At 43.5% G+C, this 23,328-nt stretch overlaps 1 protein-coding gene across 1 annotated transcript in view; it reads left to right on the top strand.

Annotated features, from left to right (window-relative positions):
- The window catches only part of fra (neogenin protein frazzled), a 518,157-nt gene extending 495,464 nt beyond the window's left edge, over positions 1 to 22,693 (top strand). The window contains exons 25-29 of the mRNA XM_080267716.1: positions 9,275 to 9,416; positions 11,040 to 11,159; positions 11,935 to 12,053; positions 15,749 to 15,876; positions 22,467 to 22,693. Coding sequence (XP_080123842.1) covers positions 9,275 to 9,416; positions 11,040 to 11,159; positions 11,935 to 12,053; positions 15,749 to 15,876; positions 22,467 to 22,589 — 632 coding nt within the window. The 3' untranslated portion in view covers positions 22,590 to 22,693. The remainder of the gene's footprint in view (positions 1 to 9,274; positions 9,417 to 11,039; positions 11,160 to 11,934; positions 12,054 to 15,748; positions 15,877 to 22,466) is intronic.
- The last annotated feature ends 635 nt before the right edge of the window (positions 22,694 to 23,328 follow it).

The raw sequence follows: 23,328 nt of genomic DNA, 5'->3' as shown, positions 1-23,328 counted from the left end.
AAAAAGGTCATGAATGGTGATGAGTTAGTGAGTGAAACAATGCTTATAATGCCTATATTACTGTTTGAAAACCAATATACTCTTGTACTACATATAAATTCGTACCAAGTAAATAAATAAATACTGTTTATGAGTGGATAAAATAGTTACCCTCCCATAGAACTCGTTTTCTCTGGTGCCAGCCTTAGAAAACCCAGTCAGGTAAAGAAGGACTTGTACCTAAATCGGGTATTTTAAACCTCTGGTGAGCAATTTCTCTATGAATTTTCGATGTTTCTCACCAAAAGCGGATGTTTGAGCCAAAAAAAAAAAAAGGTCCAAAAACGTCGGAATGGGGCGGGTTAATAATCTGAATTGGCCTGACCAAGAGAGAGTTATTGGTAACAGTATTAATCCTCTCATGGTAAATCACTCTCATATATGATGTAAATTAACTTCAAATTATTTAATTCAGATGAAAGCAAGTCCAGGAGACCTTTGAGTGTTTTCATAAAAGAAGAATCATTACAGTAAGCCCTCACTTTAATGAGCCCCAATATAGCTGATATAATGAAAGAGTTAGTTTTCCTAAGCCCATATTTCTCTTTGAAAAAAATAATGTTTCCATTTCTTTCAGACTACAGTACAGTAAACCTTCAATATAACGAACTAATTGGGGGAGGGGTGGGTTACTATATCCGATAATTCACTATATCCGAGGGTCGGTATTATCCGAGGGATTACCGAACCTAGTTCGCCACATCCAGGGAGTCGTTCAGTCCTACTTTCGCAGCCACAACCTAAACTTACTCTATGAAGTTTTACATGGAGAATTCAATGGTTTATGTAGTTATATATGTAAATACCATCCTGTATGAAATTGTACATGTACTGTAAATACTATCTATCTATCTATCTATCTGTTGCCAGACACCATAATCCCATAAAGGGTGGCCATTTGACACTGAGTTAGTTGTTTTACAGGGAGGGGCACCAACCCTCCACCAACCCACTTGTTGACACGTAGGGAGCACATATGGTTTGGTTATATGGTTACCACCCAGCGTTGTAAATGGTTTCTTGGCTTACAATACCTATTAATATGAATACTGTACAATACACTGTAATGTAGTACTGTTACTGTGCACTTACCATGCCAGGAAGTGCCAAGAAGTGATGTTGTAGTCACTGTAGGAAGAGGAGGGAGGTGGGGGGGTGAATTCTGAAGAGGTCAGATGCTGGTACCACACAGTACACCTGTACACCAAAGTGTGCCACACTGTACACACCAGTAATTTTTGTACTGTATCACTAGGGCACAATACTTAATTTAACACTTAATAATACAAACTGAACATTACAGAACAGTATTTACACATAACTGCAGCTTTATATACACCACAGATACACTTTACATGACATTTTATTCACTCATTCATCATCAGATTCAGTGAATATTATTTCTGGTGGCTCCGGTGTCCCTTGTATGAGTGAGGAAGGTGTGCTAGTGCCAGAAGCCAAACTGCGGAGGCTCACAGAGGATGCAGAAGCAAAAGGCACCCTCAAGGTCTCTGACACTGTACCCTTTTTTTTTTTTTTTATCCCAGGAGGCGAGGTGACAGGCTTGAAGAAGTCAGAAATTTTCTGCTGGACTTGCCTGGCCTGGTTTCTCCTCATCAGGTCTGGCCTAATCCATCTGAGGAGCTCATAGTTCTCCCCAGGAAATCCAACAATGTTGTGTGTGACGGCCAAGAGTGTGTCAGCGGCATCGTTGGCAGCAGACAGGGATGGCCGATGTGTCCTCTCCTTTTCCTCCTCCGCAGGTGGCTCAGGCGTCAGTCCCTGGACTATTTCCTCCTCTGTCTGGTGGTGGTATCCAGAGAAACTTCCATCCTCCTTCAGCCATTCCTTCACTCCTCTGCAGGGATGGAGCCTTGGCCAGCTGCAGCCAACATTTCAGCTGCCTTCGGTGGCTCAAACCCCTCAAAATCAGACTTCTGGCCTGGAGTCTTGGGGGTTTTGAGGAGCTTGCACCACTCATTGTGGAGAGTAGTCACTGGCACCTTCTCCAAGCCTCTGCCCAGTTCAGTATGGTGTCCTTGATACTATATTTCTTAAAATTGTCCAGTGTCTTCTTCCCCCTGGTGTCCACATACCCCTCCTCCTCCAGCCCATCCTTAGTCACCACGAAGCACTGGTCTATCTATCTATTGCCAGATGCCTCAATCCCGTTTGAGGTGGCCACAAACAAATCGCCTCTACGTTGCCCTGTCCCCCGCCATTTCACTGCCCTGCTCCCAACTCACACCCCCATCTCTCATATACCTCTCCACCCCATCCCTCCATTTCATCCTCGGCCTCCCCCTCCTTCTTCCCCCCTCCACCTCACTCACATACACTCTCTTCGTCAGTCTTTCACCCATCCTCTCCACATGGCTAAACCACCTCAATGTGTTCCTCATAACGCTTCCTATCACATCCACACCACAACACTCCTTTATATCCTCATTCGTCAGTCTGTCTCTCCATGTGACTCCGCAGGCTCCTCTTAAATAACTCATTTCCACTGCTCTCACTCTTGACTTGTGTCCTTCCAGCAACGTCCAAGCTTCACTTCCATACGTTAGAGTTGGTATCACAATACTGTCATGTAGTAACTTTTTCACTTCCATGCTCACTTCCCTGTTTCTTATCACTGCTTTCAAAGAACCAACAACCTTTCTTCCCTGCTGTACCCTTTCAAGCACTTCACCCTTCAGACCTCCATCCTTACTCATCACACTACCCAAGTACTTAAACATACTCACATTTTCCAATTCCTAACCATCCAACCTCGCTGTACATTCACTGACTTCACCTCTCTCAAAGACCATCACTTTACTCTTCCCTACATTCACCTTTAGATTCCGTTTCTTACACACTCTCCCAAACTCATCCACCAAGCCTTGCAGCTCCCCTTCATCTTCACTCAACAACACAGTATCATCTGCAAACAACAGTACAGGGAGTTTCCAAACACTATCCTCTCTCACCAGGGCCACTCCAGCATCCACTACTCTACCTTGTACCTCTTTTATTACCCCATCCTTGTACAGATTGAACAACCATGGAGACATGACACATCCCTGTTCCAACCCAACCTTCAAAGAGAAAAATTCACTTAGTTCATCATCCACACGCACAGCAGCCTTAGCACCATCATACATACTCTTCACAGCATTCAACAATTTCCCATCTACTCCATATATTCTTAATACTTTAAACAATCCTTGTCTATCCACCCTGTCATATGCTTTCTCCAAATCCTTGAAAGCCGCATACAACTTCTTTCCCTTCTCTAGAAACTTTTATGACTAAAGATCTAAGAATGAATATCTGATCTACACAACCTCTTCCCTTCCTAAAGCCTCCCTGTTCTTCTCCAACTAATTCCTCTATTCTTTCTCTAACTCTGTCAATAAGTATCCTACCATACACTTTTCCTATTATACTTAGAAGACAAATGCCCCTATGATTACCACACACTTCTTTTTCCCTTTTTCCTTTGTATAAGGGAATAATTATACCTGACTTCCAATCCTCCAGGACTCTACCTTCCTCCCAGGCCAATCTACACATCTTCCACATCCATTCTACTACTATCTCTCCCCCATGCTTCAACATTTCACCACACACTCCATCAGTTCCTAGGGCTTTCCCCAATTTAACTTTCTTCATTGCTTCCACAACTTCTATCCTACTGATTTCTTCCTGTCTTCTCATCTCCCTCCTTGTCCCAGCCATTCCCCAACCACTTATACTCGCATTACTTCCATCCTGTATGTTCAACAATTCCTTACAGTGTTCTCTCCATCTGCTCACTTTTTCTCCCTTCTCCACTAGTAATCTACCATTTTTATCTTTCACTCCCCTGCTTACCTCACTTCCACCCTGTCTTACTCTCTTCACCTCTTTCCAGAACATTTTCTTACAGTCCCTCCATTTTACACTCAAATTCCTTCCAAATTCCTCATCCACTCTCTTCTTACTCTCTCTTACTAATCTTTTCACCTCTCTCTTTCTTTCTACATATAACTCTCTCTTCCACCTCTCAACTTCTTCCACGCCCCTATTTCTCATCTATTCACTGTATGCTTTCTTCTTTTGTGCCACAGCCTGCCTCACCTCTTTAGTCCACCACGCAGTTCCTTGCACCCCCCTCCGTCTTCTCTTCCTCCCACACACCACATCACATGCTGCACATACTTCTTCTGTAAATATCCTGCACACACCTTCGACGTCCCTCATCTGCTCCAATTCATATTTGCCCAATCGTTCCTTCACTTCTCTCTTATACTCTGTCTTTTTCTCATCCTCATGAAATCTTTCCACTCTCCTTACAACTACTCTTTCCTCTTGTCTTTCCCTTCTTCTATTTCTCCATCTTACTTGGATCCTAAGTAGTGGTCAGAGAGTCCACTCCCCCAACCTCTATAAGCTCTTGCATCCATTACACATCTTTGCATCCATTCATCCACACACACGCATAATCAATCATTGCCTTCCTTTCATTCAGTTCATCACCCACCCTTTTCATCACTCGCCATGTATTCGTGTGGATCATTTTATGCCTGAAGAGGGTATTGGCTATCACCAACCCCCTCCCAGCACAAATGTCCACTATTGCACTGCCATTCTCATCTATCTCAGCAGGTACACCCCACTCACCAACTATTCCATCCACCTTCACATGCCCTACTTTACTATTCATATCACTGATCAAAAACACTCTCTCATTCCCTCCAAACTTTTCCATGCACACTTCCACATTTGTCCAGAACTCTTCTCTCACTCTGCTAGCACGATCTTGCGTTGGCGCATACACACACACAATCGCCCACATTTGTATTCCAACTTTCAACCTTACCCACACAATCCATGACTCAAGTGATCCATACTGTCTGATGCTCTTCTTTCATCTTTTACTCACAACTATACATACTCCCTCCTTTGCCCTCTCATTCTCACCTACTCTTCCACATATACCCCATCCATACTCCCATTCTCTCGCACTTTCTCCTCTCCATTTTGTTTCAGTTATTCCACATACATCCACTTTCGCACCCTCAAGCACCTGGACAATCTCTCTCTCTTTCACCTCATCATTCGCTCCTCTTACATTCCATTTTGCCATTACCAAGTCCTTTGTCCGGTCCTGGGTCGTCATTGTTTGGTCAGTCCTTGTCCGAGGCTTCTTGTTTGTCATTTTAGTTAGTTGTTTTCCGTGGAGGGGCGCCAACCCTTTTAGTCGCCTTTTACGACAAGCAGGGATACTGGGGGAGTATTCTTGAAAAAAACCTCTACCCCCAGGGTTCAGGTAAATATTTTGATAGCTCCTCTTGGCACTTTCAATCACCCCCTAGTCCATTGGCTGAAGTAAGGCAGTCGTGTTGAGTGGTAGAAATATCGCCTTTTATTTTTCCATCCTTGGAACACAGTTTTGTAGTGGAATGGTGGGCAGGGGCATTGTCAAGGAGGAGCAAAGTCATCATATTCTCCCTACTGATGCCATACGAGGCCTGATGCTGCCGAATGGAGGGGTCAGAACTGTGATGGTACCAGTTGTTGATAATGTGCTGGGTAAACCAGGCAGAAGGGTTGCTTTGGTAATACGTAGGAAGCTTGTCCATAATATTTTTGAGAGCCCTTGGCTTCCTGCTCTTACCCACAATGACTGGTTTCATGCGGTGGGACCCGTCGATGTTAGCGCACGCCAACACCGATATGCGATCCATTGGACTCTTCTTCCCCGGAATGCTGCTTATAGTCCTGGAGGCCTGCGTATTTTTGGAAAGCGACTTCCAGAGGACTGTAAATCAGGTATAATTGTTCTTTTATACAAAGGAAAAGGGGAGAGAGAAGTATGTGGTAACCATAGGGGTATTTGCCCTCTTTGTGTGACTGGTAAAATATATGGTAGAATACTCATTGATAGGGTTAGGCATATGACAGAGGAGCTAGTTGAAGAACAAGGGGGATTTAGGAAGGGAAAAGGGTGTGTAGATCAGATATTTGTTCTAAGATGTTTAGTGGAGAAGTATCTAGAGAAGGGAAGGAAAGTGTATGCTGCCTTCATGGACTTGGAGAAAGCTTATGACAGAATAGATAGGCAAGGTATGTGGAAGGTATTAAGAATATATGGAGTGGAGGGGAAATTGTTGAGTGCTGTGAAGAGTATGTACGAGGGAGCTAGGGCTACGGTGCGAGTGGATGGTGAACTGAGTGAGTTCTTTGATCTCAATGTGGGACTGAAACAGGGTTGTGTGATGTCTCCATGGCTGTTTAATATAGTACATGGATGGGGTTGTAAAGGAGGTGCAAGGTAGGGCAGTGGATGTGGGGGTAGCTCTAATGAATGAGGGTGAGATTTGGAAGATTCCAGTGTTGCTGTTTGCTGATGATACAGTATTGTTGAGTGAAGATGAATGGGAGTTGCAAGGTTTGGTGAATGAATTTGGGACAGTGTGTAGGAGGAGGAAGCTGAAAGTTAATGTAAATAAAAGTAAAGTTATGGTGTTTGAGAGGAATGAAGTCACAGAGTGTGCAGTGAGGTTGGATGGTGAGGATATGGAGAATGTGAGTGCATTCAAGTACTTGGGTAGTGTGATGAGTAAGGATGGAACTTTGGGGGATGAAGTGCGTGAAAGGGTACAGCAGGGAAGGAAGGTTGTTGGTACACTGAAAGCAGTGATAAGAAATAGGGAGGTGAGTATGGAAGTTAAGAAGTCACTGCATGATAGTATTGTGATCCCTACCCTGACATATGGAAGCGAGGCGTGGACCTTGCAAGAGGGGAACAAGTCAAGAGTGAGAGCAGTGGAAATGAGTTACTTGAGAGGAGCATGTGGAGTGACGTGGAGGGACAGATTGATGAATGAAGAAGTGAAGGAACGTTGTGGGGTGGATGTGGATGTGGTTGAGAAGATTAGGAGAAATACACTGAGGTGGGTCGGACATGTGAAGAGAATGGAGAATGAAAGACTGACTAAGAGGGTGTATGTAGGTGAGGTGGAGGGAGGGAGAGGGAGGGGTAGACCGAGGATGAGGTGGAGGGATGGAGTAGAGAGGTATATGAGGAGGGGGGGGTGAGTTGGGGGGAGGGTAGTCAAATGGTGGGTGACAGAGCGACTTGGAGGCGTTTTGTCTGTGGCCACCCTTTGCGGGATTAGGGCATCGGGCTATAGATAGATAGATGGACTTCCAAAAAAGACCAGTTTCGTCAGCATTGTAGATTTGGAAGTCGTGGAGGCCCTCCTCCTCCTTCAGCTGACGAAACTGGTCTATGAAGGGGTCCACTGCGTCAGCGTCAGCGCTTAGAAGCTCACCTGTGATAACCTTATTCACAATGTCGTGATACCACCTGAAGCGCCACAGCCAGCCATCACTGTACATGATATTCTCATGGCCTAAGTGACCAGCAAGCCTCTGCACCGCATGTTGAATATCAACGTCTCGGACAGGAACACCTTCTGGTCACTTCTGCGTGTACCGCTTATACACTGCCTCGTCGAGATTTTCCATGGGAAGCTGTCGCTTGTGATAGAGTTCCTTCCCCTTCTTGCCGACCTCCACTGCTTTCATGGCCTCTTTCACCTTCACCTTGATGAGGACATGAATTGTTATCTTCTTCAGGTGGTATTTATTCATAAGCTGACTTTGTTGCCTTTATTCATAAGCTGACTTCGAGTTGCCCCTTCCTCATACTTCTAAATGATTATATATTTCTCGGTCAGGGAGAGAATCTTCCTCTTCCCCTTGTTTGCAGATGAAGGGCTAGGTGATTTGGAAGCCATCCTTGCCGTAGGTAGGTTCAGTAGTGTAGGTAGGTCACATGTGGAACAAGAGGTAACACAAGTGAGAGAGGTAAGGCGAGAGAGAACCACACAAGCGAGTACTACGCACAGACTGACAAAGACCCAGTGCAGAAAGGGGTGAGGCGCGCGGGCTAGCTAGCTTACATAACTCATCACGCGGGCTGGCGGGCACTCCCACAATGGTGAGTCACAGGAAACCAGGCTGATACGAACTTCTGCCAGATACAGCGAAGAAAAGTCGCTATATCTGGCGGACGTTCACTCTGGAAAGGGAGGGTTGCTATATCTGAAGTTGGCAAAAAGCGGGTTTGCTATATCAAGAGTTTACTGTATATGTAGCTATGTAATGTTAAGCCATTGTTTGCTTCTTGTGTATAAATTTTCTGTCTTGGTAATTCTTTGTGTATACTGTACCAGTAGTTGGTCTACTGGTATTTCGTTCTATCATCTTGTATTAATTTTCTTTGAAAATTACAGTTTTCATGAATAAACTATGACTCATATGCTGAGTAATTTCCTCTGCAGCTCCCAAGAACATTATTGATATTTTTTTTTTAATGGCACAGCAATACTGTAACTTTATTTTTTCCTTTCTGATCTGAAATGTCCAGTAGAATGTTAGTTGCCATTGGCCCAGAGAGATACTGCCGTAAGCACAAACTGTGGTTACGAACATGGTAACTAGCATCATAATTATTACCTTAGCTGGGAAATTCACCCACAAATAAACTGAGTCAGAGTCAGAGATGAGATTCACACACTGTTACAAATGATATTACAGTTCTTGAATTTTTTCTCCCAGTAGTTTCCAGCAGTTGTTTGGGGAAAATAATTTGTTTTGGCACTTAGTTTAGCTTCCAATCTGTAGGAAACACACCAACCACAATACGGGGATTCCTTAACTAACTGCGCTCAGACATGTCTTTTTCAGTATATTCTTGTCAACTCCTGATAATTTTATTCAGCTTAGGACAGAGTTCTTGAGCTGGAAGGATTAGATAGACTTAATTAATCCCTCAGTGTGGGGTCTTTCTTTAACTGATCAAAATCATCTAGGAACAGCAAGAATATATTAAAAGGATGTCACCTAGAGTCAGGGTGTCAAGAGGAAGTGTGGTGTCATTTGATTTGATTTTATTATTTCCTCCCTGGACTGTTTTTGACAGTTCTGCCTCTACCTTACTTTCTCTTTCCTTGCATCTGAAACCTTGCCTCACCCCATCTTTGGGTAGGAAAAGGAGGTCAGGATGATGATAACTGATGATGATGATGGTGATGGTGAAGATGATGATGATGATGATGATGATGACAGTGACAAGAGTGAAAACATTGGTGACAACAAAGACAGTGAAAAAGACAAAATGAAAACAAAAACAAGTGATGTTGATGATGATAATGATGATGATGATGATGTGTAATAGTTCTGATACTCCTTGTAACAGTGGTGGGTGGGAGTACGTCCAGCAGTGTATATAGCGATGGCACATTGGGAAGGCCTGGATACTCTCTCCCACAGTTTTCCTCCACTGCCACCCAGGGGTACAGCTCACCCCCAGAGAACCCCTACAGCCCAAACCCATCAAGGTATTTTTACATTTTTCATATAGTGGTACTTAATCCTTTAACACGTAATCCCTGTAGGTAAATTAAATCACCTGGTATTACTCAGAGAAAGAATACATTACTTTAGCACAGCAATACAATATATACAAGTAGATGAGTTGATCAGAATGCAAAATAAAAATTTAAGTAATGAAAAGACAGGTGTATCTTGATATACAATACCCCTAAATGCGATACCCCAGCTGAACGATGGGGATAGAAATATCACCATACCCTGCCTAATGATGACCAGACCCTGATTTAACAATTTTTTTTTTTTTTTTTTTTTTTTCAGATTTTGATGATATGTTAGACTAAAATTGTGTTTTTAAGTCGATTTATAAACTGTTTTTAGACTTAGATTAATGTGTTTTAGCCCTAGGTGGGGTGAACATTGTCATTTTGGGGTACAATTTGCTAAGCTTGATTTTTTCCAGACATATTTGATGATTTTCAGATTTTATTTAGAGCTTTTAGTGAGTTATTTACAGGTGTTAGTCTTAGGTTAGCTTCTTTTACAGCTGTTAGGCCATTTAAATTTGCTTAAAACTTGTTTTTGGACTCATTTGGGTGAGTTTGGGACTTGGTTTGGGTGGGGGAAACCCACGGCTCAAGAACACATCCAAATACTTTACATGATAAATCTACCCCGAGATACGATGCCCTGCTTAACGATGGGTTTGTACTTCACCAATTGCATCATTAAACCATGTTATACCTGTATTTTGTGCCTGTTGATAGCTGGATCTTAACTTGCGGAAATATTGTAGCATTGATGCATTATTTACAACAGATGTTTTTTGTGTTAAGATAATAACAGTTGTTCCTATGAAGTGGGGAGACTTGAGGCTAGGTTACTGTTGTCTAACAATGAAGATGGATAACCATCCTAAGCTTGTGGTTCATTACAGTACATAATCAAATATTCTACCCCGTACTCTTGGAGTTTTGAACTCATGTGTATTCAAACACTGAGACCAGTAGGCATGTAGGCCATAATCTGGACAAGGTATAGTTTCTAGTTCAGTATTCTAAAGATTGAAGAATTACTGGCCAGTCATGCAGGGATTAGAATCTCCCATTCAGAGTGATGACCTTGTATAGGTTCAGTCTCAGAAAAATGAGTCGAACGTTACTGCTGTATCCTTATTTTTTTATACTCACACTGCCAGGATTGTGTGAGTTTAAATGGTAAGGGAATGAGTGTGTGTGGCCCATTTCATTGATACTGATTATTTCTCCCTCTATTATGTTGTGTCTTTCCTTGCTTTCTGGACCCTGCCTCACCCCATCCTTAGGTGGGAAAAGAAATGATGATGATGATGATAATGATGATGATGATGATTATGGATTAATACTGAATGTACAATGGGGTAAACCAAGGAAGACATAGGATGATATGGTGTGTGCTGCTATTAGACCTAAGAGGTATTACAATACTGAAAGCTGGTACAAAACAAAGCAGGTGTGGAGCAGTGCTATTGAGCGAACCCGTCTGACCCATTCTGCATAGAAAACTGATGTAAAACTGAAAAGGATGATAACATTGATGATGAAAGGGATTTTACTAATAGTAACTACAATCCCCCCTACGTGGTCGCTCAGCAGTCTGGGAGGAATGTTGGGTCCAGGCAGCTCAGCTCTTGATGGGCTGCCACCCCCACCACAACCCACACAGCCTCTCTTGGGCAGCCTTGGCCCACCTTCCACCTCATCACAGTACAGGTCAGTAAAGTATAAAAGGATGAATTGTTGCCTAAGCACTCTACAGTAATAAAAATAATAATATTCGTGGTAGGTGGGGGCGCTCACCATCCACTCACTCGATGTAGTGCTGCTTTGGGTGTCTGCCCTTTCCTCTCTTCCATCCTTCTTCTTCTGTCTTTCTTCCTTCACTGTTTCCCCTTTCTTCTCCCTATGAGTATCTCTACACTGAGTGACAAGCCAAATGGTTTCCTGTACACCAGGAAACTATTTACTATGCTGTGTGGTAACCATATAACCAACTTATGGCACCTGGTGGTTAGTGGGTAATTAAAGTGCTCCAATCAGATTGAACCTGTGTATGTATATATCCAAGGGGTGGTTGGGGTTATTGCTCACATAATGCCAGTCAGGGATGACTGAGACTGGTCACTTTCATTTTGAATGTCAGAACCAACTTGCCTAGTTCTGGGCTGTTGTGCTCCTCATGGAGCGACATAGGATTGGATGATGGATGGATGGATACTGTATCTTTAAAAGTTTCCAGCAAGTGCTGGGAAGTAGTCATCTGGTTTTGCTATTTGCTTCTTCAAGTCCTTCAATAACATCAGGTGTACCATGACCAAACTCACTTTAGAGATACCATAAGAGGAAGCATGGTATTATGAGCTGTTTTTTTTTTTTTTTTAGCAGGAATGTACTGTGCCATACTTTAATTTTTTTCCCCTATTTTCTAAGCAGTTATGAATGTAATATACTGTATTGTATTTTTTTTTTTTTTTTTTTTCCTCCTCAGCACTATCAATGGTGAGGGCAGCAACACCTTGGGAAAGCGAACAGGCAACCCTTTGAGAAGCTTCAGTGTCCCTGCCCCTCCCCAGTCTGCCCCAACCACACCTCAGCCCAAGCATGTCGGTCAGTGAGGGATTTGTATTTCAGATTATGAAGTTAGCATACTTGTTTTACTGTAACTTGACCTAAAATTGCCATATCTGCATCTTGAATGCTGAGTTGTAACAGCAGGTTCATACTTGAAAACAGTGTTAGTTATGAAGAATGCTGTGGAAAGGAAGTAGAACTCTAGTATTATCGTTTTCTGCCACTAGGCTATGTGAATTAAGCTATATTTTCCATCCATCATCCAATCCTATGTCACCCCATGAGAAGCGTAGGAACCCAGGGCTAGGCAAGTTGGTCCTGACATTTAAGAATGAGAGTGACCAGCCTCACTCATCCCTGAGTGGAATTTTGTGATCAATAAACCTCAACCATCCCTTGGATATAAACCTACACGGGCTCAGTCTGATTGGATCACTTTAATTACCCATTAAACCACAAGGCAGTGAAAATCAGGACCAAGTTCCAGTGAAAGAACTACAGTAGTAGTAGTAATACAAGCATTCCCTGGTTTAACGATCTAATTGGTTAGGTAAAACCCCGTTGTTAGGCGGTGTATCGTATATCAGGGTACTTTTAACATGTACAGTATTTCAGTGTCGACTGTTTACCAGCCTTGGGTTTCCCCCGGACCAAGTCCAAAACCCACCCAGATGAGCCAAAAAACAGCTTCAGAGGCAATCTAAATGGCCTAACTGCTAACCCAAGCCTAACACCTGTAAATAACTCACTGAAAGCAACAAATATAGCCTTTTAAAATCATAAGGAATAGGTTAGAAATTATCAAACACCTCTCATCACTTACTTCTTGTAAGTCCATGTCCGGTCCTGTTCATCATCCTTGCTATCCACCCCAAGGCTAGGGGACATGTGATGCCCCCCAACACTCAATCCTCCTCCTCAGAGCCTTCAAACCCTATGTATAGGGGAGGGTCAGAGGTGGGTGGCGATGGAGTGCGATGCGATGGCTTAGGCAGAGGCAATGGAGTGCAATGCAATGACTCAGGCAGAGGCGATGAGGTGCAATGCGATGGCTCTGGGGGTGGCAATGGAGTGGAATGCGATGTTAGAGGAGGTGATGTGGGAGACAGCTGCGATGTCCGGTGAGGTGGCGAGGGAGACCGCTGCGATGATTAGGTAGCGATGGAGTCAGTTGAGGTGGCTCTTGTCATGACAAGGGAGACAGGGACAGTGGCCGAAGTGGTGTAGGAGATGGAGGGTGGGATGAGGAAGGCAGCGATGGAGTGGTAGAGTGCCTTAGTGGAGATGCGGGTGACATGGGAGATGGTGATCAGCTCGAGGTTAGGTCCAGCACAATGGGTCGAGCATGTCCTCAGCTGGAGGTGTCCCTTGGTGTTCCTCTGCTGGTTGAAGGCTGGGGAGATGCTCTGCTCTTCGAGGGATGGGGAGATCCTCGCTGGGTCACTGGCCTTGTGGGGGGCCTGCTTAAAGAAGGCTGTGATCATTGTCTGCCTGGCTGCCCTCTTCTCCTCCTCCAGCATCATCCTGTAGACTTTCATACCCTCCTCGAGCCGATTAGCTGTGTCCCTGCTTCGTCCTGGGAGGGGGTTGTGTGTTTTCATTATGTCTGTAATTTTGTCCGGCTTTGCTAGCATCTCCTTGAGGATCTTGATGTTGAGAGCTCTGACCTTAGGCACAACCTCCTCATCCTCCTCTGCCTCCTGGTGTACCCACTGGATCTCTATATTGAGGAGCTCCTTGTTGCTGAGCTTCTCCCTGTGGCTCTCGAGAACCTCCTCCATGTCATCTTCATCAACCTTCCTGAAGCCCGCCTCATGCAACAAGTCGACAATGTCCTGCTCGACAGGCAGAGGTTGCATGGCCAAGGGGAAGCCGGCGAAGGAGTGAACACACACTGGCCACAGCTTCCACCACACACCATTCATCGTCGCCTGGCTCACCTCGTCCCATGCAGCAATTATATTCTCCACGGCATGGCGTATGTTGCACCCCTTCCAGAACTGCTGTACTGTTGTCCTGTCATCACTGTCGCAGGCCCTTACCAACTGCTTCATAGTGCGGCGGAGGTAGTAGGCCTTAAAGACAACGATCACCTCCTGGTCCATTGGCTGCAACAAAGACGTGGTGTTGGGGGGTTGGAACACCGCCCATTCCTTCATTGCGGGCAGGTGGCTAGGCACATTATCCACCACCAGGAGAAATCTTTTCACCAGATTTTCACAAGATGCATACCTCTTCAGCACATGAGAGAGGTACGAGTGGAAACAGGACAAACGGATATCTGAAGTCAACCAAGCCTTCTAGTTCAGCTTCCAGATAACCCCAAGGTTCTCTTTAACATACCCCACCAGAGCTCTGGGGTTCTCTGAGTGGTAGACTAGGAGCGGCTTCAGCTTGAGGTCTCCCTCGGCGTTGTCCCCCAACAGCAACGTCAGCCGGTCCTTCGAGGCCTTGAATCCTGGCATAAACCTTTCCTCCATTGCAAGATGTGCCTTGGAGGACATTCTCTTTCAAAAGAGCCTAGTCTTGTCAAAATTCAAGACCTGCTTTGCACTATAGCTGCCATCTGGAATGTTGCATTATTGCCCATCAGGAAACGCCGCTGCTGCCACCTTATCTGCACTCGTTGCCTCACCGTACATCTTCACGTGGTGGAGATTTGCCCACCTCTAACCAGTCAAACCACCCATGACTAGCCTTAAAGGTCTTGCTTTCATCAAGCTCACGCCTGACTCCTGACCTTTAGCTCGTCCCAGAGCAAGAGAGTTTTCGCGTTCGTTTTTAAAGGCTCCAACATGCTTGCATGTGTCGGCCTTGGTCACCTAATGGCGGCTCTCCACGCTGCACGATCCATTGCAGCCTCCCTGTTCAGTCCCTTAACCCTGAGGTCATACTTAATGACCTCGTCCTATGTCTTTCTCGGTCTACCCCTCATAACCCCACCCCCAATATTAACACTTCTCACCTTCCTCACCCAGTTATCATCCCCCATCCTCTCCACATGTCCAAACCATCTCAATCTACCTCTTCTCATCACAACACCAATACACTCCAGTCCCATCCTACCTCTCAACTCTTCCATCGTAAACCCAGCCCCTCCAGGCCTTGGATGCAGGGACGCACTGCACATCCACCTAATCATTGTCATTGTCATTTCTGAGGCCCGTAGGTACCAGGTTTACGATGCAAGAGTTAAAACTAAGGATGGGACTGGAGTGTATTGGTATTGTATTGTGATGAGGAGAGGTAGATTGAGATGGTTTGGGCATGGGGAGAGGATGGAGAATGACAGTAGGGTTTAGAAAGTGAGAAGTGTTAATGTTGGGGGTAGGGCTGCAAGAGGTAGACTGATAAAGACCTGGGACGATGTCATAGAGTGTGACCTCAGGTTAAGGGACTGAATAGAGAGGCTGCCAGAGATCGAGCAACATGGAGAGCTGCCATTCGGTGACCAAGGCTGATGCATGCAAGCTCGTTGGAGCCTTCATAAATGAAACTAAACAAAAAGAATAAGCTGGTCTTCTATTTCTCAAAATCACCATTTCTCCTAAAGGATTTCACTAGTGTTTGAAAAACTTTTTCACCTTTACAGTTTCAAGAATTATGACATAATTCCTGTACAATACAAACATCATCTGCAGAATCAGCAAGAACTAAATCTTGCAGTCATTCATAGTCATCTGTTTCTAGCCCAGGCTCAAGACTGTAATCGGTATTTTTCCCCCCTACAGTAGCAGTACGACCCCAGGGTATGACGAGCCCTTTCAAGAAGTCAAGTTTGCCGGGTGTGTCTGGTGTAGGGCCCCCAGGACGCTGGCCGGGACCAAGCATACGTGTCGATTCTCTGCCAGAGCATGAGGTGAGTGGGAGCCCAGTTTGGGATTTGCTGGCCTGGGTCCTATATTCTCATCACTTAAGGTGGCTCCCTAACATTCCTTACTTAGCAGTATACTTCATAAATTACACCTTAACATTCTTTGTATGATAGCCATATAATTTTAATATTAATATATTTTCCATCAGTAGCATAAAAGAAAATATTTAGATACCTTCCATCCACTCACTCGATGTAGTGCCGCTTTGTTTTTTCCTCTTCTCCTTCCTTCTTTCCTTCCTTCCTATTCTGTCTTTCTTTACTTCATGCTCTCCACATCCTTCTGCCTATGGGTGACTTTACACTCCCACTTCTGTCTTTTTTCCTTCATTCTTTCCTCTTCCTTCTGCTTGTAGGTGACTCTACACTGAGTGACAAGCCAAATGGTTTCCTGTACACCAGGAAACCATTTACTATGCTGGGTGGTAACCATATAACCAAATTATGGCGCCTGGTGGTTTAATGGGTAATTACGGTGCTCCAAATGAATTGAGCTGGTGAAGGTTTATATCCAAGGGGTCTGTCTATCTATCTATGTACTGCCAGATGCATTAATCCCGTATGGGATGGCCTCAAATAAATCGCCTCCACGTTGCCCTGTCCCCCGCCATTTCACTGCCCTGCTCCCAAATCACACCCCCCTCTCTCATATACCTCTCCACTCCATCCCTCCATCTCATCCTTGGCCTCCCCCTCCCTCTCCCCCCCCCTCCACCTCACTCACATACACTCTCCTCCTCAGTCTTTCACCCTCCATCCTCTCCACATGGCTAAACCACCTCAGTGTGTTCCTATCACATCCACATCCACACCACAACACGTTCTTTATATCCTCATTTGTCAGCCTGTCTCTCCATGTGACTCCACAGTCTCCTTTTAAATAACTCATATCCACTTGTCTCACTTTTGACTTGTGTCCTTCCAACAATGTCCAAGCTTCACATCCATACGTTAGAGTTGGTATCACAATACTGTCATGTAGTAAATTTTCACTTCCATGCCCGCTTTCCTGTTTCTTATCACTGCTTTCAAGGAACCAGCAACCTTTCTTCCTTGTTGTACCCTTTCAAGCACTTCACCCTCCAAACTTCCATCCTTACTCATCACACTACCCAAGTACTTAAACGTACTCACATTTTCCATTTCCTCACCATCCAACCTCGCTGTCCGTTCACTGACTTCGTCTCTCTCAAAGACCATCTCTTTACTCTTCCCTACATTCACCTTTAGATTATGTTTCTTACACACTTTCCCAAACTCATCCACCAAGCCTTACAACTCCCCTTCGTCTTCACTTAACAACACAGTATCATCTGCAAACAACAGTACAGGGAGTTTCCAAACGCTACCATCTCTCACCAGGGCCACTCCAACATCCACTGCCCTACCTTGTACCTCTTTTATTACCCCATCCATGTACAGATTGGACAACCTTGGAGACATGACACATCCCTGTTTCAACCTGACCTTCAAAGAGAAAAATTCACTCAGTTCACCATCCACACACACAGCAGCCTTAGCACCATCATACATACTCTTCACAGAATTCAACAACTTTCCATCTACTCCATATATTCTTAATACTTTTTACAATCCTTGTCTATCCACCCTGTCATATGCTTTCTTTAAATCTATGAAGGCCACATACAATTTCTTTCCCTTCTCTAGAAACTTTTCTACTAAAGATCTAAGAATGAATAGCTGATCTACACAACCTCTTCCCTTCCTAAAGTCTCCCTGTTCTTCTCCAACTAATTCCTCTGCTCTTTCCCTAACTCTTTCAATAAGTATCCTACCATACACTTTTCATATTACACTAAGAAGACAAATGCCCCTATGATTACCACACACTTCTTTTTCCCCTTTTCCGTTGTACAAGAGAATAATTATACCTGACTTCCAATCTCCTGGGACTCTACCTTCCTCCCAGGCCAGTCTGCACATCTTCCACATCCATTCTACTACTATCTCTCCCTCATGCTTCAGCATTTCACCACACACTTCATCAATTCCTGGGGCTCTCCCCAGTTTGAGTTTCTTCATTGCATCCACAACTTCTGTCCTACTGATTTCTTCCTGTCTTCTCATCTCCCTCCTTCTCCCAGCCATTCCCCAGCCACTTATACCCGCATTACTTCCATCCTGTATGTTCAACAATTTCTTAAAGTGTTCTCTCCATCTGCTCACTTTTTCTCCCTTCTCCACTAGTAATTTACCATTTTTATCTATCACACCATTTTTATTTATCACTCCCCTACTAATTTCACTGCCACCCTGTCTTACTCTCTTCACCTCCTTCCAGAACATTTTCCTACAGTCCCTCCGCTTTACACTCAAATTCCTTCCAAATTCCTCATCCTCTGTCTTCTTACTCTCTCTTACTAATCTTTTCACCTCTCTCTTTTTTTCTACATATTACTCTCTCTTCCACCTCTCAACTTCTGCCACACTCCTATTTCTCATCCATTCATTATATGACTTCTTCTTTTGTGCCACAGCCTGTCTTACCTCTTCATTCCACCATGCTGTTCCTTGCACCCCCTTCCATCTTCTCTTCACCCCACACACCACATCACATGCTGCACATATTTCTTTTGTGAATATCTTGCACACACCTTCCACGTCCCTCATCTGCTCCAATTCATATTTACCCAATCGTTCCTCCACTTCTCTCTTATATTGTGCCTTTTTCTCATTCTTTTGTAACTTTTTCACTCTCCTTGCAACTACTTCTTCCTCCCATCCTTCCCTTTTTCTGTTTCTCCATTTTATTTGGATCTTGATTCTGGCCACCACCAAGTGGTGGTCAGAAAGTTCACTACCCCTACCTCTATAAGCTCTTGCATCCATTACACATCTTCACATCCTTTCATCCACACACACATAATCAATCATTGCCTTCCTTTCATTCAGTTCACCACCCTCCCTTCTCATCACTCACCATGTATGCCTGTGGATCATTTTGTGCCTGAAGAGGGTATTGGCTATCACCAACCCCCTCCTGGCACAAATGTCCACTAGAGCACTGCCATTCTCATCTATCTCTGCAGGCACACCCTACTCACCAACTATTCCATCCACCTTCACATTCACTACTTTACCATTCATATCACCAATCAAAAACACTCTCATTCTTTCCAAACTTTTCCAGGCACACTTCCACATTTGTCCAGAACTCTTCTCTCACTCTGCTTGCATGATCTTGCGTTGGCGCAAGAGAGGCTGACCACCATCATCTTAAGTGTCCGAACCAACTTGCCTAACCCTGGGCTTCTATGGTCCTCATGGGGCAATATGGGATTGGATGATGGATGGATGGATGAATATACAGTTAAATTGGGAAGGAAAAAGTGTTTAGAGCCCCTTTAACCATTGAGAATGCAACTCTTGCTGGCTGGAGTGGTGTTAACTTATTCCATCTAAGAACATTTTTTTTTTTTTTTTGTTATATCCTGATTAGTGTATTCAGCTTAGGACAGAAGTGTGGTAGATATAGCTTTATTAATTCCTTTCAGTAACAGACACTTGTCTTAAGTTGAATAAGATAACTGGTTGTAGCAAGAATGAACTAAAAAATATGTCACCTAGATACGAGTAGTCACACACACACACACACACACACACACACACACACACACAAAACGTCAAACATCAATGGCAAGTGGCTACACACTCCTCCGCAACGTCCAGCTGATCGCTGTTGCCATATGGAGTTCGTTATGTTTTAGTTATTAATTGCTACAACGATACCCCGCATTCTTGAATTTCATTTTATCTTTATTTACGAAAATCTTGATGTGTAATCACATCAACATCCTGGAGAAATTAAATACCCAAGAGAGAATAAAAAGTAACACCCTCAAGATGGCAACACCGACCATTGCAGCCCTCCCTCCCTCCCTCCCGCCCTCTGGCCAACTCCGAGCGCGTTCATATTTAAAATCTTGTAACTTCTAAACCAAGGCGTTAAGAGAATTTCACCATAGAATATTTCTGACTTACAATGACTTGATCTTTCATTTCTGTGAATAGGTGACTTTCCCCCCAGGACACCCTGTATATATCTATCTATCTATCTATCTATCTATCTATCTATATATATATAGATATATTCATCATTCATTGCCAGATGCCATGTATCCCAAACGGGGTGGCCACAAGGCAGATGACACTGCTAGCTGTTTTGGCTCACATAAACACACGAGTGCGATGGCAACTTGACTTTGTTAGTTGTTTCACTTCACAAAAGCTGCTCGCATGTTAGCCACTTTTGCCCCAATGTGATGCCGCCTTAGTGTGAGGTTGTTGTTGCTGTCACCCCAGGCTCGTTTAAAAGTGTAAACTCGGTAAACTGCTGGCTTGAAATGCCTTTCTCCTACACTCCACTTTTCAGGAGGTAAGGAGATAGTTTAGGGATATTTCTATAGCCAGGCAGTTTTGCTGCCCAGTGGTATCGATGTCCCCATATGTTGGCATTCTCCAGCACCACAGGTAGAGGTATAAGCAAGAAACAGTGGAGACATAATGCAAAAGTGGGAGAACTATCAACATCATGACAAGCGAAATGACCAGTCATCCAGACACCACACTTTTATGGCTTTAATGTGTGTACGTTTTGTATACATTGGCTGCTTCAGTGCAGTTATCATCATCATCATTGTCATTGTCATCGTCAATTTACAGTTTACAGATAATCATCATGCTTCTTCATGGGAACCCCCCAAACAGAGGCTGGTCATGACAGAAATACTTCCAGGCCAGTTAATCCCTCACATGCCTCTCTGTCTCTCCCTGTGACATCATCTTCTTCATCTTGCTCACCCACCAATACACCACTCCACTCTTTTATTCCTTAACACACTTAAACACCCATTCACAAAGTTTAATGCTGTATCTGTAACTCATAACTCAGTACAGCCATCTCCATAAATCAAGACTTACCTGGGATCGCTGAGTGGGGACAATATAACTTTGTCTTATTTAATGATAGTAAAACCAAATACAGGATATGCAGTTTACCAATAGACAGATATTGCCAGATTCCTATATTACCTTCAAGGCTACTGATATTCCTATCTCCAAAAGCATTGACATTCTTGGTGTTTCACTCAACAGTTCCTTCAGCTGGACCTGTCATGTCAGATCACTTCCTAAAACCATCTCAGAGAGACTTAGATTATTTTACAGAGTTCATAGCTTCTTCACTGATGAGCAGTTTGCTGTATTTTATGAGTCATGTGTGCTCTCAGCTGGAATATTGCTCATCTTTGTGGAATAGATGTTGAGAGGCTGCACTAAAACAACTAGACAAAATTCAGAACAAAGCTGTTAGAATTACAGGCATACCCCAGTTTAGTGATGCAGTTTGTTAAATAAAAACCCATTGCTAGGCATGGTATTGTAGCTCAGGGTAGATTTGACATGTAAAGTACAGAGCTTCATTATTGAGCCTTGGGTTTCCTCCCCAACCAAGTCCTAAACCCACCCAAATGAGTCCAAAAACAAATTTCTAGCTAACCTAAACTCCCAAATAGCATTAAAACAAGCTAAACTAAGCCTAAAAGCAGTTTATAACTCGCCTAAAACCAAAAATAAACTCTGAAAGTAATAAAAAATATGTCTGGATAAAATCAGGCTTAGTAAACTGTACCCCAAAATGACAATGTTCACCTGACCTGTGACTAAAATACATTAACTTAAGTCTAAAAACAGTTTATAAATCAACCTAAACACAAAATTTAAGTCTAAAATATTATCAAAATCTGTTTTAAAAAAATAAATAAACCCGTCATAATATCAGGGTTTTGTCATCATTTGGCGGGTAGGGTGCTATTTCTACCCCCATTGCTGTCCCTAGGTATGGCATCTAGGGGTATCATATCTCGGGGTCTACCTGTATTAATAACCATGCTATTACAAATAAATTACCTCCCTTACAGGTAAGAATGAATGTTGCCTCTGTGTATATTTTACAGATACTTTTTTGGCAAATGCTCAGATGAAGTTGCATCCATTGTGCCACGTCTCCATGTTGTCCCCTTTGCTACATGGGCATCTGGTAGTGCTCATGACTTGAATGTCACACAGCCATATTGCAGAACTTCTGCCTATCAGAAATCTTATATTGTGTGAAAAGCATCTCTTTGGAAGTCACTTCCCCAAAGGTGTTTCCCCCAAACTTCAGCATTCAGCTGTTCAAGTCCAGCTGTTACAGATTTCTCATGAATGGAGGACACCAGTAATGTGGTGTTTAGATTATTTTTAAAATTCATTTTGTTTTTCCTTCCTCTGCTTTGTTCTAAAAAAAAAAAAAAAAAAAAAAAAAAACCTGCCTTTGTCAACACTACCCACAATCTCTCTTACCCATTCAGTACTTTCTTTAGCACGTTGTGTGCAGTCTTTGTATACTGTATATCCATACCTTTTCAGTGTATGCTGCTTTTGTCACACAATTATTCCACAGCTCACACCTATGGCTCTCCCATATATTCCATAACACCCATAAATTTCATTATCACTTATACCATACCACGTACCATAATTATCCTTTTTTTTTTTTTTTTTTTTTTTTCCAGGAGGCAAATGAGGCCCTTCTTCACCATGGCTGCTCTACTGAAGAACTATCTCAGGAAATGGCCAACTTGGAAGGACTTATGAAAGATCTGTCAGCCATCACAGCCAATCAGTTTAATTGCTAAGGTTAACTGTTTCGCACCATCCTTCCACCACTACTGCCTCTCTGTAGTCAGTCTGTTTTTACTTGATGGAACTGGGTCACTCCCACTCCCACAGCTTGAATACTTAGTTGCAGTTGGATGAGCCTTAGGTATGAGGTAGAAATGAGTCTCATTGGTAACTAGTTAAATCGACCCTTCCATGTAACTACACATGGCCATCAGTTGAGTTGATAGTGTTTAGGGACCTTTGTCAGTTGGGGATAAGTGCACTACTCTATATCTTGTGCCCTCATGGTTCTCCAGCGAATGAAATGTACAGGCAGTCCTCATCGTAAGTCAAGGATATGTTGCAAGATATCACAGCTTTCCCCCATATATTTAGTACCTTAGAGTAGAAGAAACTGGAAATTAAACTCCATGATTAGTAAGGTGGGTGGGTGGCAGCTATTGACCCTGGGAGGTACTACCATGAGAGGGAAATGTGGCTACAGCGGAAGATACATTTTCAAACTGGAGTGGTTAGATATAATATTAGTAAGCCCCTTCGATATGATGGGCCTTCCTTAACTTTACTAAAATCTTATGTCTGTAGAAGGAATAAAATACAAAAGTATGTCATTTGGATACAGGGGAATAATAAAAGAATGTCAAAACAAATGTTGGTTATGTTGCTGTTGTGGCCTTAGGTGCATCTGAATGTGAACCAGGTAGATTGCAGCAGAATTTGCCCTTTTATACTCCACTATATTCTTTTCAGGGA

Source organism: Coenobita brevimanus, chromosome 25 (genome assembly GCF_032717465.1).
Source record: "Coenobita brevimanus isolate Jiangsu-jjx chromosome 25, ASM3271746v2, whole genome shotgun sequence".
NCBI lineage: Eukaryota > Metazoa > Arthropoda > Malacostraca > Decapoda > Coenobitidae > Coenobita > Coenobita brevimanus.
The sequence above is the reverse complement of the archived record's forward strand: the minus strand, read 5'-3'. Positions and strand labels throughout refer to the sequence as shown.